General features: G+C 36.9%; 2 protein-coding genes and 1 long non-coding RNA gene across 3 annotated transcripts in view; all 3 read right to left on the bottom strand.

Moving 5' to 3' along the window:
• dnaaf9 (dynein axonemal assembly factor 9) overlaps positions 1–8,567 on the bottom strand; it is a 53,583-nt gene extending 45,016 nt beyond the window's left edge. Inside the window, exons 1-14 of the mRNA XM_065297081.2 lie at positions 8,433–8,567; positions 5,054–5,133; positions 4,800–4,925; positions 4,570–4,694; positions 4,166–4,262; positions 3,967–4,073; positions 2,607–2,684; positions 2,417–2,518; positions 2,162–2,217; positions 1,914–2,049; positions 1,409–1,490; positions 1,286–1,322; positions 1,119–1,203; positions 619–695 (exon numbers count right to left, since the gene is read on the bottom strand). Coding sequence (XP_065153153.1) covers positions 619–695; positions 1,119–1,203; positions 1,286–1,322; positions 1,409–1,490; positions 1,914–2,049; positions 2,162–2,217; positions 2,417–2,518; positions 2,607–2,684; positions 3,967–4,073; positions 4,166–4,262; positions 4,570–4,694; positions 4,800–4,925; positions 5,054–5,133; positions 8,433–8,485 — 1,241 coding nt within the window. The 5' untranslated portion in view covers positions 8,486–8,567. The remainder of the gene's footprint in view (positions 1–618; positions 696–1,118; positions 1,204–1,285; positions 1,323–1,408; positions 1,491–1,913; positions 2,050–2,161; positions 2,218–2,416; positions 2,519–2,606; positions 2,685–3,966; positions 4,074–4,165; positions 4,263–4,569; positions 4,695–4,799; positions 4,926–5,053; positions 5,134–8,432) is intronic.
• LOC135787241 (uncharacterized) lies at positions 6,339–7,860 on the bottom strand. The gene is made up of 2 exons (XR_010547046.2): positions 7,603–7,860; positions 6,339–7,139 (listed from the first exon to the last, which is right to left on the bottom strand). It is a non-coding gene; the product is annotated as an uncharacterized lncRNA (long non-coding RNA).
• Positions 8,568–13,334: 4,767 nt separating the features above from the next.
• On the bottom strand, positions 13,335–14,893 carry cfd (complement factor D (adipsin)). Its single transcript, XM_065297080.1, has 5 exons — positions 14,740–14,893; positions 14,422–14,566; positions 14,126–14,270; positions 13,686–13,946; positions 13,335–13,599 (listed from the first exon to the last, which is right to left on the bottom strand). Exons 1-5 carry the CDS (start codon positions 14,795–14,797, stop codon positions 13,450–13,452), a joined length of 759 nt encoding a protein of 252 aa, XP_065153152.1. The 5' UTR covers positions 14,798–14,893; the 3' UTR covers positions 13,335–13,449.
• Positions 14,894–15,523: the final 630 nt, after the last annotated feature.

Below are 15,523 nucleotides of genomic sequence, written 5' to 3'. Positions count from 1 at the left end.
AAACACCACAGTCTTAAATCATATTTCATTGTGTCTTTGCTGCATCTTTGTTGGTTGGGAACTGCGCTCTGTTTCAGTCACACTTGATTCTGAGGAACTACTTTGTTTGGCGGAAGAGTAATATTTGTACTAATATAATTACAACTTATTTGTGTTTTATTTTATAAAATCCCGCTAACGTTATGCATATGAAGCGTTTCCTTTGGCATTGCTCAATTTGCGCCAACTAGACACGCGGATGAGGCGGTTGTGTCTTCACATTGACTTAACATTGAAATCACTCGTGCATGATGCCTCTACCGCGGCTGGTGTGAACGCAGCAGAAGACTTAAATATTACAGATATGCCATTTTAAAGGTGGGGTGCATGATTTCTGAAAAACACTTTGGAAAAGGGAGTCGGGCCGAGTACCAAAACACACTTGTAGCCAATCAGCAGTAAGAGGTGTGTCTACTCACCGCCACTGTTGCTATTAAAAGAAGGTCCAGATTGTACTGGGGTAAGGGCATGTTTGTTTAGGTGATTTTAAATGTCAACATTGGCTTTTAGAGATCATGCACCCCGCCTTTAAGTCAATTTATGTTTTATAATGAAGTGACATTTCAGTGCATTGCATACCTAAGAGCTCCTCTGTACTGGATCAACCCATATTTCTCTAAGGCCAGCTGAAATGTTTGAGCTGCTACATCCTTTGCCTTCGAAAAAAATATAGTGGTAAATAAATGATCTTAAAAAATAAAGTAATTTTTAGTCACACTTAATAATTCTCTGTGAAGTTGCCTATTTTACATGTACAGATACATTTTTTTGTGTTTTTTTTTTTGACAGGTTTTCTGACCCCCACCCCATGTTTCATTGCTTGACCTCAAACCCAAGGCATTGGTTGAATCAAAGTTGCTATGCCAGGCTGGTCAGGATTGTCAAAAAAAACCAAAAAAATTTCAATAGCATAACCAAGTCAGTATTAATCACCCAAAGGTTCCCAAATAGTTTACTTTTAGTTGTCTCCGCATATTAAGATGGGATGAGTAAAAGTATATTTAGCATAGATCTTTAATAGAAATGTGTTTTACACAGTAAATCTTCTGTAGTCAGAAAGGTTTGCTAATTCTTTTTACCTTACTGGGACTGGAGTTGATGGAAAAACATTTGATTCCTGCCAGTACAGACTGAACCGCAGCTGAGTAGATTTGTGAAAGCAGCCTGTAACACACCAGATCTTACTTTAGTACCAGTACAATCAATAAAGTCTAATAGAAGCACACAACCAATCAAGAGTACTTACTTGAGATCAGTACTCTTCTGCTGGATGTTGTCATTTCCTGTCAGATTAGAAAAAACAGTAAACTAACAACGAAGCTGATAGAAAATCTGGAAGTTTTAAAGACATTTTTAAAGCCATACTCACCCAGATAAGGGATGTGAGTGGTTCCAAAGAAATAGGTTCGAGCACAAGCCAGAGGCCCTTTAGGAGCCACACACTGCAGCAGCTACAACAAAGGCACACGTCTCATATAGTTGAAAGAATACTGTATGTGACCCTGGACCACAAAAGCCGCACACGTATATTTGTAGCACTAACAATACATTGTATGGGTCAAAAGTAGACATTTTTTAATGCCAAAAATCATTAGGATATTACGTAAAGATCATGTTCCATGAAAATATTTAGTAAATTTCCTACTAACTTTAAAGCCGAATTTCTCAAATGTTCAAATAGTTACATATTGGCCATTATTGTCCTATCCTAACAAACTATACATCAGCTTATTTTTTCAGCTTTTAGATGATGAATAAAAAAATGTACTCTCATGGCTTTGTGGTCAAAGGTCACATACGTATGAAAAACAAGTGAAAATTGATGTCTTAAACTGAGGCTTCTGCAGAGATGCCACGGTGTGGTGCTCACTCACCATGTGTTTGGCGAGTCCTCCATCGGGTCCAGTGTTACGGACCTGGTGGCCTTCAGAGGGGAATGTAAAACAGTAATCCTCCAGGTCATCCTTAGCTGAGTGACTCCCAAACAAGACAAACGGCTGCCTGCTTTTACTGGGATTCAACACAAGCCATATATAATCCATCATGTGCTTCACAAAGGAAAATTAAGAAATTATTTCCGTATAAAGGTATTAAAATGAACTGCTCTGTGAATTGCAAGTACCTCTTGTCTGTGATATTGCTGGAAATGAGACCATGCGAATAATATGTTCTGAAAGGCTGAAAGACACAGTAAATGTGATTAAGCATCATGCAATGACTCATCTCCAACAAAATTTGCAACCCATTTTACTACTGCAGTGTGGTGCATCGGTGTAAAACTGAATATTCAACTAGATTAAAATGTATTGAAAGACTTGATTATATCCACAAGGAATTAACTAGTGTCTCTTTTATATTTAAGTCAACAGCTGTGTACCTCTGCAACTTGGGCCTCTGACAGCTCCTGCATGGACAGTGCACTCTCTATGTCCATACTGGAGAAAAGACAACTCCATTGTCTTTCAAAAAGCTGCAAATCCTGTAAAAAAATGTCACATTTAGCTGACTAAGAAATGTGTGCGTGAGCATGTAAAAGGTTAATATCTACTGCATGGTTTTATGCTTACCTCATTAAGAAGGCTTTCCAAAGAAACTGGGTCTAATCTACTATACACTTGCCAGAGTTTCTGACTCACGTCCGTTAGCTAAGAAATACAAAGGAATTAAATTAATAAAGGTTTTGAGGTATTTTTCATTGTTAGTACATTATATTGGCTAATGCATTATTTAATGGTTTTAAATACAACCTTATTGTAAAATGTTGCCGAAAAGCAAACAAGTTAAATGGGCATTGTATCATGTGTGCTGGTTTACAATATTCTAACAATATAGTAACAATCTAATATATACATATAGAATATACACTCACATAAAGGATTATAAGAAACACCATACTAATAATGTGTTTGACCCCCTTTTGCCTTAATTCTACGTGGCATTGATTCAACAAGGCACTGAAAGCATTCTTTAGAAATGTTGGCCCATAGGATAGCATCTTGCAGTGGATGCAGATTTGTGGAATGCACATCCAGGGCACGAAGCTCCCGTTCCACCACATCCCAAAGATGCTCTATTGGGTTGAGATCTGGTGACTGTGGGGGCCATTTTAGTACAGTGAACTCATTGTCATGTTCAAGAAACCAGTTTGAAATAATTCGAGCTTTGTGACATGGTGCATTATCCTACTGGAAGTAGCCATCAGAGGATGGGTACATGGTGGTCATAAAGGGATGGACATGGTCAGAAACAATGCTCAGGTAGGCCGTGGCATTTAAACAATGCCCAATTGGCACTGAGGGGCCTAAAGTGTGCCAAGAAAACATCCCACACACCATTACACCACCCCCACCAGCCTGCACAGTGGTAATAAGGCATGATGGATCCATGTTCTCATTCTGTTTACCTCAAATTCTGACTCTACCATCTGAATGTCTCAACAGAAATCGAGAGTCATCAAACCAGGCAACATTTTTCCAGTCTTCAACTGTCCAATTTTGGTGAGCTCATGCAAATTGTAGCCTCTTTTTCCTATTTGTAGTGGAGATGAGTGGTACCCGGTGGGGTCTTCTGCTGTTGTAGCCCATCCGCCTCAAGGTTGTGCGTGTTGTGGCTTCACAAATGCTTTGCTGCATACCTCGGTTGTAACGAGTGGTTATTTCAGTCAAAGTTGCTCTTCTATCAGCTTGAATCAGTCGGCACCAACAACCATGCCACGCTCAGAATTGCTTAAATCACCTTTCTTTCCCATTCTGACATTCAGTTTGGATTTCAGGAGATTGTCTTGACCAGGACCACACCCCCAAATGCATTGAAGCAACTGCCATGTGATTGGTTGATTAGATAATTGCATTAATGAGAAATTGAACAGGTGTTCCTAATAATCCTTTAGGTGAGTGTATGTATATGTATAGAATATTAATGTGAGACCTTATATTTCATGGTGAAAAATACTCCAGCCCCAATTCCTTCCAGTGCAAATGCCTGAATGATGGGCCATTTCTCCAGCATGAACATGTCGAACTTCTGAACATGGCCTACAGACAATATGAATTAACCATAAGCGAATAAATGCATTATAAAATGCTATTTTTGTCACACTATGGTAATCTGTGTATTAGATGCTAACCATGGGAACTGTAGGGGATTCCAATACAATGGCAGTCTTGAACCATGGACACAAAACTTGATATTTTAAATTCCTCTGCCACCTCTTCATCCTCATACTAAAAGAAAAAAAAAAGGAAAAATGAGAAAAGGAGGACCAACCAACACAACTAGTAGATTTGAGATACACAGAGGGGTGGTTTCCCAGACAGGGATTATCTTAAACCAGGACTAGGCCTAGGTTAAATTATAAAATATGACTTGTTTTAACAAACATGCCTTACTTGTGTGCATTTTGAGGCAAAACAAAGGGCACTGATGTATTTTAAGATATGTCTAATCCCTGTCCGGGAAACCGCCACAGAGTGTTAAAACCTTAGGAGAGATGCAATGTAAGGATTGGGAAAACATGTGGCAGGTCAATACCTCCGTCTCAGTCAAACAGTGGATGTGCAGGTTCCTCCAGTGAGAAACATAAGGAAGCAGGTAGCCATAATTCACTGGGTTGCAGTACAGATGCACACACTCTGACTTAATAAGAATGATCACATCTAGGAATAAAAAAATCAGAGCCAGGTTTAAAATGTGCTTATTTGTGTAAATCAAATTACTTAAATGCTTTACTCTTTCATATAAACGGATGAGTAGGGACCTACCATCCAGCACCTCCTCTGGGATATCATCTCGGATCTGCTCTATGTCAAAACGGTAGTGTTTATATCGACCACAGAAAAGATAGTTGGCCAGCTCGCTGCAGCCTACATTGTAACGGCTGTCAATACCTGAAAAATCAAAAACAAAACAACCTGTTACATACTGGTGGCTCATTGGTGCAAGTCATCTCCATCTGTCTTTGGAGTAAAGATGATATGAGTAAAAGAGCGCAGGTGATCTTGAATAATGAACTCACCCAGGGAGCAGAGAATGCCATCTGGAGCTGTATTAACATCATCCTTTAGCAGAGCCTGAACCTGTCGCAATCTGGAGCAGCTGCAAACACAACAATGTATTACATGCACTGAATATGAACATAAACATATACCACAATAAATCTTGCATTAGTCTAGATGAGATGGTTCACGGACACGGCTTATAGTGCCAGACTAAAATGCAAGTTTGAGCTGCCTTAATAAAAAAAAACACCTTGTCATGTCTTAACATATATTAGTGCCATTGTTGTGTCTCAAGATGCAGACCAGTACGCTATTGTATTTTGTAAAAACTACTTAAATGTCCTAATATAACTAAGGCTTAGTCCTGGATTAATCTAAATCCTGTCTAGAAAAACGCCCATATGTCACTGCTATGATTTATATGATATTTTCAATTGTGGGCAAAATATTTATGTCATCATGCTTCATTCTTCATTCAGGTGCAACATTTGTTGAAATGAAGCCTACAACCATAAAGGCAGGTCTTTTCTCGTTGAAAACGATATCTACGGAGGCCGACTGGACACTTTCAATCTTTCTTGAAACCCTAAGCTGCCCTCTCCCATATTTTCTGTCCTATTCACCTTATTCCGCCACGCCCCTTTTTAATTCTTCGCTCTTCCGCATTTTGTCAACCGACTTCCGCTGCTAATATGGCACAGTGCATTCGGTGGTTAGTTTGGTGGTTAGAAGATTGTTTGTAGTTCACTATAACTTTAGTGAAATGACAAATATCGCTACTGCTGTAAATGTTTTAAATTAGGAGCACGGTTAAAACGTCATACGACGCTCGGATAGTTTGTCCCATCAATCGTCTCGTGGTTAGACGATATGAAGCGGCCGCGGCAAGTAACCTGGCATATTTAATTACCTCGTCCTTTCAGGAGTTGATGGAGCAGCATTGAAAATTATTAAAAGTATGTCTACCAATATTTACACAGTGATTTGGTCTTTTTTATAGCAAATGTGCACCTTAGCCAGTCCAATAACTATTTCGTTTTTATGTGGTACCATGATAGAATTCATTTGCAAACTTGCCAACACTTATTCCTTCAAATCAGGAGACTTAAATCCTTTTAAGTGGAATCTACAAAGCTCACATATGGTTTAAGAAATTCCTTACAGATAATAACTGATCACACTGTAAAGGTTTATATAACTGCATGGCAGGTTACATCTGATCACATAGTAAATGTTTATAGCTGCATGACAGGTAACAGCTGATCACATTGTAAAGATTTAATATAAATGCACAACATCTGATCACATTGTAAAGGTTTAATATAAATGCACAACATCTGATCACATTGTAAAGGTTTAATATAATTGCACAACATCTGATCACATTGTAAAGGTTTAATTAAAATGCACAACATCTGATCACACTGTAAATGTTTAATATCACTGCATGACATCTGATCACATATGAAGGTTTAATGTAACTTTACAACAGGTAAAGCAAGACCACCCTGCAATAAATTAAGACACAGCTTTATCGGAGTCATCAGGAGCTGATCCCAAGCGTATATCTGGAAGCTGTTGGTGTATGTACTGGTAAAGTGCTTGGCGACTGTGTAATGGATGCAATATCAACCCTGTTTAAAGCTGACAAAGATGGTTGTTTCTCAGTAGAGATATGTACATTTGTGCCAGCTCAACACATTGAAGCAGTTTCTCGGACAGGGTTTACAGGACTAGGCCTTAATTATATTAGGACATTTTAGTTTTTACAAACAAACCCTACAAAAAAACAAGACTGGTGCGCATCTTGTGACAAAACAATGGCACTCATATATGTTGAGGTATGTCAGTAAAAGGTGTTTTTAAATTATTGTAGCTCAAATATGCATTTTAGCCTGGGACCAGGATAAGCCCTGTCCGGGAAACCGCACCAGTGTTTTCCCATATCAGATGTAGGTTGCTTCAGGTTGAGTTGTGATTTTAAAGTGTAGTTGTGGTCAGAGACGGATAGATGCTCCCATTGTGTTTCTGCATCACAGTTTAGGAACATGTTGATTGTATCATCCTCACAGTTGTCCACTGCATCACTAAACATCAATGCATCTGTGAAAACAATATAACCATAAACAGTTTTATGTTAGTATTTAAAATAAACTTGCATCATGAGAATTAATATATAAATGGCACCCATACTTAAACAGAACAGTGTGTAAGAGAGATGCATTAAAAAGAGACAAAAACATTATACACACAACCTTTAACTTCAGTGTTAAATAATACGTTGTTTAATAGGTCATTATCATCAATATCTGAATGAGAAATGAACTGACATTCTAGCATCTGAAATCTCAGTAACTTGTAGGAATCACGTGGGCTACTGTAAGAATGCAATGTACTATAATATCTCGTTGTATATCGTAAATATAAAAATATAGGTGGACAATTAAAACCATTCAAATAGTTGCATTTTATAAACTAACGTTACTGATCTTAAGTGTATTTGTAGAACGGACTTCACAAATCTAACTTTAGGCGAACGAGCACAAAGTTAGCTAAGATAGCTTACCTGAAACTGGCCACCTTTTCAACACCCGGCGTGGTTTAAAGTTACCGGAACATCGTAGTCGAACCATTAATTGGGATAAGGGTGTTCCTCAGTTGGCTTAAAATTGGTAAGAAAGAAACATAAAGGCGCTCGAGTGAGCTTTTTAAGCTTAACACGTCGCCTTCAGTCACTGCCTCAGCTGCTCATCGTCTATGCGGCCGGAAGAACGTTGACAAAATGAGCGAAATGGCGCCGCCCTTGTTGTCGTGAAAAATAAGGTGAATATTTGGAAATTATATAACATCTTGCTTCAAATATTAAGAATAATGGCGTACATTTGGCATTTATATGTGGTATACAAAATGATCTAACATAGACACAGGAAGATGTCGCGATATTTGGATTTCAAATATTAACGCTCAAGGCAGGCATTTGAATATCAAATATCCCACATACTGTATAACGTTTACCAAATAACAATGCAGTTAGCTATTAAAAATAAAGCAAAACCGAGGCAAACGGATTTTTGCTGTGTTTATGACTGTCACCATCTTGTAAACGAGGTAACGTTTGTGTGTCTCAAGGGAACATAAACCGAGATGAATGATGGTTTTCACTAACTAAATGGTGGGCGGGGGTGTTAGACAATTTAGTTAGCGATAATTATCTGATAGATCATAAAATTTCGTTTAACAACTGTCAATTGTGTGACATTTCACAACACTAATGCCTCTTCTTCTTTTGAAATCAGTATGCGGAGGACGAACGGACGGTTGGCCCGCGAGCCTCCTCCGCCTTGAAATAAAACAGCATCAACTGGCACGGAAATAAAGGACGAAAATATAAATTACCTTACGGCAGCGGTCATTACTGGAGATTTTCCATTTTTCCTTATAGCAGCCATGTTTATTGCTTGGTATTTAGAAAGCTTTTGGAGAATCGTCACAATTTCTATAGCTGTTGTTAGTCTCCATAGCAAACGATTTACTTACTGTACGAGAGAACAACAGACTGGAGCGCATAGGAACCGCTCATACCATATCCTCAAAGAAGAGGGGGGTTGGTGGTTTCTGTTTTGCGCTGTATTAAAAGACAGACATTTTGCCGTCCCAGAAATAAAATATATCCCTTTCATATGTGAAAATATTAACCATTTTGTCACTAAAAAGTTTTTTTTAAAACGTTATTGACTATTAAAACAATAAAATGATACCGCTGGCTCCTCTTCACCCGCTGAAGTCGAATGAAGAAATCTTGGAGTATCTCATGCAATCCTCAAAAAGCGTTTTATTGTTTGTTAAATTAATTTACAGTAAATTCCCCGTAAGGTTACCAGAGCAGCATTTAGGCCTACATGTTATAGTTTACATTACATTACACATATACATAATCTACAATATTTTTCCCCTTTGGGGGCACACTGGAATTACTGTAGGCTATATTAGAGAGGGGGTTCAATCTTCAGCTGGCTGGCAGGGGCAGCCACTGGCGGGTCACGTGATATATTAATTCATTTAGCAGAAGCTTTAATCCAAATTGTCATCCAGTGTATTTAATCTATACATTTTATCGGTACTAAATGTGTGATGATCAAACCTATGACTTTATACAGCAATGTAATGCTCTAATAACTGATTTATACAGATACAGATAGGCAAACACTTCATATTTTTGTAATTTTTGTTTCTAAATGACTTTGGTTGTAATGTGTGGTTCGGTTTTACACTATCTAACCTAAAAGATACATTTGGAACCATACAGCTTTGAAGCCACATTGTTATGCATTCGATTGTTATCATGGAGATCTTTGCATGGTATTTTTTAAAACTCTTTTCTGTTTTGAAAATGTCTTGTATCCCAATCATGGAGAAAGCCTAAGACTATGAGATAAAAACTAAATGTTACAACACAGTATCAATGTAATATCAAGCATACTCATTTCTGAGGTCTAAGACCTGTAAAAATAGAAAAACAGGAACTGGGGGAGATTACTTGCACGTGATAACATTTAGATAAAGAGTTGGCAGACAGTTTGTTGAGATTTCCTGCCAAAGACAATCCAACAAACACGGGCAGGTCCCCAGGCCCACAACTATTATCCTTTTTAAGTTTTTAGAGTACATTAAACTGGCACAGGAATCTTTTGGTGGTTAAAATATTATTTTAAATGGTGTCCTATAAAAGAAATGATTAAAAAACATGACTTCCACTATACTGCACAACACTTACAAAACACTGTACCCTATGCTTCCCCAACACTGAGTTTACTGAGTAATCTTAACTATCAGGAAACTGGAACACAGCCACTGGACTGCATTCCAACTCTTGACCCTGAGGATTTGACTTCCTTGTATGAGTACTGTTATATACTGTTTCTTCTCAATGTGTTGGTATACCGTACCTGCTTTTTACCAGTTTTGTGGTCAGTGTTAAATGATTGTTAGCAGCTTAACATCACACTGTAAAACTGTTAACAGTGAAATCAGAGTATTCTGCTGTATGTCATACAGTGCCATATTGAAAACTGTACACCTGTTGCATAGCATTTATTTATTATAGCATTCATAAATTATTTACAGGAATTAACTGTAAGCACTTACACTTTACCTTTTATTGTAAATTTAGAGTATTCATAATATGAAAATAAGACCCAGATGGGTGTTGTATGGAATATTCATTGCATATACAACACTTTCAAGCTCCATGTGCTTTGAGGACAATATTGGTTGGGTTGCAAGTATGTACATTTTCCATAAGGCCTCATGCCATGCCCACATGACTGTCAGTCAGGATGATGACATCTGGATGATTACACTGGATGTTAGGGCAGGCCAAGCTGGCATGCATAGACTCATATTCAAGATTCAAGATACTTTATTGTCACTATTGACAATATTGACATATGAAATTTGAGCAGTCCTTACGTGCAGTCACATAGTTAGTGCAAGCTAAACATGCAACTAAATAAATAAACAAGTCTAAATATAGTTATTTAAAACAACACACCCTAAACCAAAAAGAATGTTATGGCGGTGTAAATCAAGTACAAGAGTCATGGAGTATTAAATATTGCACACTTATTGCCCAGTGGCATAAAACTAGAATCTATGTTGCATTTTTGCATACTAATAACACAAGTATTAAGTAAGTATTACACATTAGAAACTTATTACACGTTACTGCACATCATATAAATACTGCAAAATAGACAGTAGTGTACCGCATAAGTATTTGACACAATATTGCAAGTTGAACAGTGGAATCAAGTATAGCACATTATACTGTAAGTTATACAATACAGTAATGTACTCCATGGTTATTTCACACAAAGGAGATGTAAATGCAATGGAATGTAAATGTAAAAGGGATAATTCACCCCAAAATAAATATTTTGTCATAATTTACTCACCCCCATGTTGTTTTAAATCTGTATGAATTTTTTTCTGATGAAAACAAAAGAAGACATTTTGGAAGAAGATAAACACACAGCTGTCGAAAACCATTGCCTTCCATAGGATAAACAAATACTATGAAAGTATTGTGATCATTGATGCTGAAGATATTTTAATAAAATAAGGTAAGCACAGAGTTGGTGGTTCCAATTCAGTATTTGTTTTTCCTACGATGGAAGTCAATGGTTTCCGCCAATCATAATTTATCAAAATGTCTTCTTCTGTGTTCAACAAAAAAAATATATATAATAATAATAATTCATACAGGCCTAGAACAACATGAGGGTTAGTAAGTTAAGACAGAATTTTCATTTTTGAGTGAATTATCTCTTTAAATATTCATTTTACTTAGGAAAAGTAACCTTTATGAGAACACATCTGAATTTGTTTGTGTACAAATATTTCATTTCTGTGCTCACCCATTGATAGATTGTTGGCTCATGTCTAGAGTCATACTTAGTTAGTTGACTCTCACATAAAGAATGCCAGAAAAGAACCAAACACAGCGGGAGGGATATGACTTTATTTCGCAAACTGCACTTTCTTGAACTGATTTGGCATTTTTGTCAAATCAACATGTATTTTTATGTTACTTTAACCTCCTAAGACCCGAGCTTTGGTTTGTCTTTTTTCAGATTTCTACCTGCTATTTTGGGGTTAGGAAGAACCAGTAAATATAATAAACAAATATTTTTCTTAGAACGTGAAGCATATATTTGTCAATGTTTGTGTACAACAGGTTCCAGTTACACAGAATTAAGTATCATGGTGCAAAAAAAGTGAGGTCCATGTATGTGGACAACTTAGGAGGTTAACTTAAGTTAAATTAAGTTAAACAATGTAAACTTGAATTTATAAGTTATGTCAACTTTTTTAAGCCAAAACTTAAAATAGTAGGTTGAATTGATCTGCAAAACCAAGTTGTTTTAACTTCATGCTGCACTTTTATTTTTACAGTACTGAACCCTGAACAAATGTGAGCAAGTAACAGACAAGTTAGACATTCTTCCTATAGAGGTTCATCCAAAAATTATGTCATCATTTACTCACCCCTATATGTTGTTCCAAAATTGCATGCAGCCTTAAGGCCCCAATACCCTTCTGGATCATTACATAAGATCTGTGAATCTGATTTATTTGACATTTAGGCTTATTAAGTTTTTACCTGTTCACCCGCTAGCACCACTAGCTATGGCCACTTGCCATAACAGCTTACTGGAAATGGTTTGCTTGCATTGAAATACATTTTGCACACAAAACAATGGAAACTGTTAATTATTCCCAGGTCAAGGAGCTATTATCTGGCGTCCAAAAGCTTAAGATTTACATTACATTGTTTAAACTCAAGTTTTTCTTAAAAACCACATGGACCATTTTACCCACAGTTTGCAGCTATTGCAACATCAGTGGATGTTGAGCAGACTGTTAAAACTTGTGGACAGATGCCGTTAGATCCAACCGTCAGGCTAAATGTACAAACGTTTTGATATTACTAGGCATGAAAGGGTATTTCAAAACTCAGATTTAATGAAGCCCTTATCAATTATTACATAACACATAGTTTAGCATTGCAACATGTTAAAACAAATCGACAGACGTTATTGCACGTTAAACCGCCAGAAACTGTTGAAATATGTTGTATGTTAACCCCACAGAGAAGTCTTAATGTGTTTCATTAAAAAATCCTGCATCCTTCAAAATGTTAATGCTGATAAGTAAAAATTGTTTTGATCCTTATAGGTATAAGCAAAATACCCACTAAAGATCTATTTAAGCATATTACAATAACCTATATTTACAAGTAATATGTTAAGCATAGTAAAACTATGGAGACATTTTGAAATCAATTCTTGCCCCTATTATTAATATAAAGTGTTTATTTTATCCTCACTATGAAGTTTACACAATTCATACCATATGTGGCCTTGCAACATGAAAATGTGATTAAAGGAATAGTTCACCCAAAAAGGCAAATTTGTGCACAAAAGAAAACATTTAATAACTGTATAGAAAAGTTTTTGATGGAAGGACACTTTTTTGGAGCTTTAAAAAATGGGGCACTATCCAATGCCATTATAAAGCTAAAAAGAGCCAGAACATTAAAAGAAGTTCATATACACCTAGGTTGGAAAAACTGTGTTTAAAATGTTGGCCCTTTTTTATTTTGGGGTAAACTATCCCTTTAACTATTTACACCTTATGCATTTTTTTATTTTTATATTTTATTGGTTTATAGTGGTGTTGATTGCATTTTATTTAGAGAGAAAAAAAAACACTAAAAACAACACACTTTCATACAGGTAAAGTAAAGATTTTATTAAAATGTAAAAATACAAAAGCTAAATGCTGAAGCTATAAGAAATTATATGCAATATAATATGCAAAAAAATCATTTTCCACAGAAATCTTTTCCCTCTTATTGAGTTGTGGTACGATCAATCCACTGGGTGTAGTGAGAGATGATAGTGTAAAGTCCAGGCTTTTTGCTGGAGCCACATTTTTTCCCTCCATTTGAGGTTATCCCAACAGCAACATCCTTGTATAACAGAGGACCTCCAGAATCGCCCTATTGGACATTGAAGAGAAAGAGTTCATTAAATGTGTTTTTTAGCCATTAAGTGCTACATAAACCTTTGAAGTAAATAAACTTACATCACAAGTGTCCTTTTGTTTTTTTGCAGCACAGAGCATGTTGGTTGTGAACTTGTCTCCATAGTGGTCACTACGACCACAGAGCCATCTATCCATGACTGTGATAGTGAGCTCTTGCAATTTATCTGGTCGACCTCCCAAGTTATTCAAGGAGCCCCACCCGGCTGTATCCACGTCAGACTTCACCTCAGGATCGACCCCTCCTTCCCGTTGGAATTTCACTGGTTTCACTGCATAATTCTCTGTGATTGGACTTTCCAGCTGTCAGTAACAAAAACATAGAATTCATCATTCTGACAGTCTTACAGTTGCAGATAAGGATGTGTAAATCTTTTTTCAGTCTATGGTTTCAATCCTCTTGCAACTGTGTATACACACATAGAGTACTCTGATATTTTTAAGCTTTACTGTACATAAATGCAACAGGGTTTACGACATACCTTGAGCAGGGCAATGTCATTGTCATAGTTACTTATGCTGAAGTCTGGATGGTTGTAAACAGCAGAGACATCAAATGATTGCTTAGTGTCCTCGGCTTTGGACAGTGAGTGAGCACCCAACACAACTTTAACTCCTGATTCCTTCCTGTAGCAAACAAGAAAATGAATTTGCATGCCTTAAAAGTAAATGTCAATATTAATTCAACAGTATTTAGTATCTCCGAACAGCCAGAGTAAATTTGTGATTGTTTTTTTAACTTTAACTGCTGTCAGTCAGAAGTTGTTATTTTACGTACCCGTTCCTAAAGCAGTGTGCTGCACTCATGACCCACTGATCGGAGATCAGAAACCCACCGCACTCGTGTTTTTCATTCCACTGAAGTGAAGCCATGTAAGGTCGAGAGTTTGGGGCAGCCTCATTTCCACCCGTGATGCATTCACCTACACATATCCACAACATATTAAAATAAAGTTGAGTAAAGCATAACAACATAAGGAAAACCTTTCAGAATGTAACAGAGGTTAAATGTATAGACATGCAAAGGAAATGTACAAAGGCATATGCAATACATAAACAAAAAACACTAAACTTTACTGTATACTGTATTACTCACCTGGTAAAGATGCTGCACAGAGCAGAGCTAAGGCAAATATCACGTTTATCTGATTCATTGTGACTGTTCACTGTCTGTCTGCTTCTAACAATGAAGACCAATGAGTGCGGACGAGCTTTATATAATGCCCAAAAGGGAGAGAGAGAGGCAGGGAGAGAGAGAGACTGTGTGTTGAAATAATGCATTTTTCCCCCACACCAGGGATGAAAAACAGATACAGGCCATAAATCTTCCTGTCCACTTATCTTTACCTTTCTTTCGGTTCAACAAACATCTGGTTTGTATCAGATTGTTTAGTTTGGTTTTCCCAAATGCTTTCATTATGTTGTTTGTTATGCTTAGATGAAGACCATAAGAGTTTGTAAAGAGTGAAAGTGAAAGAAAGAACAGAATAATGATTTGCACATGTATTTGGACTCAGAGATGGGCAATATTTCAGATACATGTATTTAACATCTGTATTTGAATTTGTATTTTAAATGCTTTTGGAAAAAAAAAATTGTATTTATTTATTCTGCTATAATGCTTTATTCTGATTGAATAAGAAATGTTCCACAGGATTTTTTTTCTGTAAAATGCACACCTATCCTGTCAAATGTCTTAAAATAACCACCATGTTTTTCTCGGTTTCAGTGTTTGCATAGTTCCTGCACTTAGCCTTTGTAGGGCAGTATATTATGTTAATATTAGGCTTGTTCGACTTTATGTGGGGCTGCAAGACAGGCGGATGACATCAAAATACCGCAAGAGCAATTCGAGAAATCATACGAAGGAGTCTGCTGTC

This window comes from Paramisgurnus dabryanus, chromosome 20, assembly GCF_030506205.2.
Source record: "Paramisgurnus dabryanus chromosome 20, PD_genome_1.1, whole genome shotgun sequence".
NCBI classification, from domain to species: domain Eukaryota; kingdom Metazoa; phylum Chordata; class Actinopteri; order Cypriniformes; family Cobitidae; genus Paramisgurnus; species Paramisgurnus dabryanus.
This window is presented reverse-complemented; position numbering and strand designations above follow the sequence as displayed.

Excerpts from the sequence above, each read along its gene's own strand:
- cfd (XM_065297080.1), bottom strand. The coding sequence starts at position 14,797 with ATGAATCAGATAAACGTGATATTTGCCTTAGCTCTGCTCTGTGCAGCA. Across the intron at positions 13,947-14,125 it reads ATGACATTGCCCTGCTCAAG|CTGGAAAGTCCAATCACAGA; the intron begins GTATGTCGTAAA and ends TGTTACTGACAG. Across the intron at positions 13,600-13,685 it reads AACAAAAGGACACTTGTGAT|GGCGATTCTGGAGGTCCTCT; the intron begins GTAAGTTTATTT and ends AATGTCCAATAG.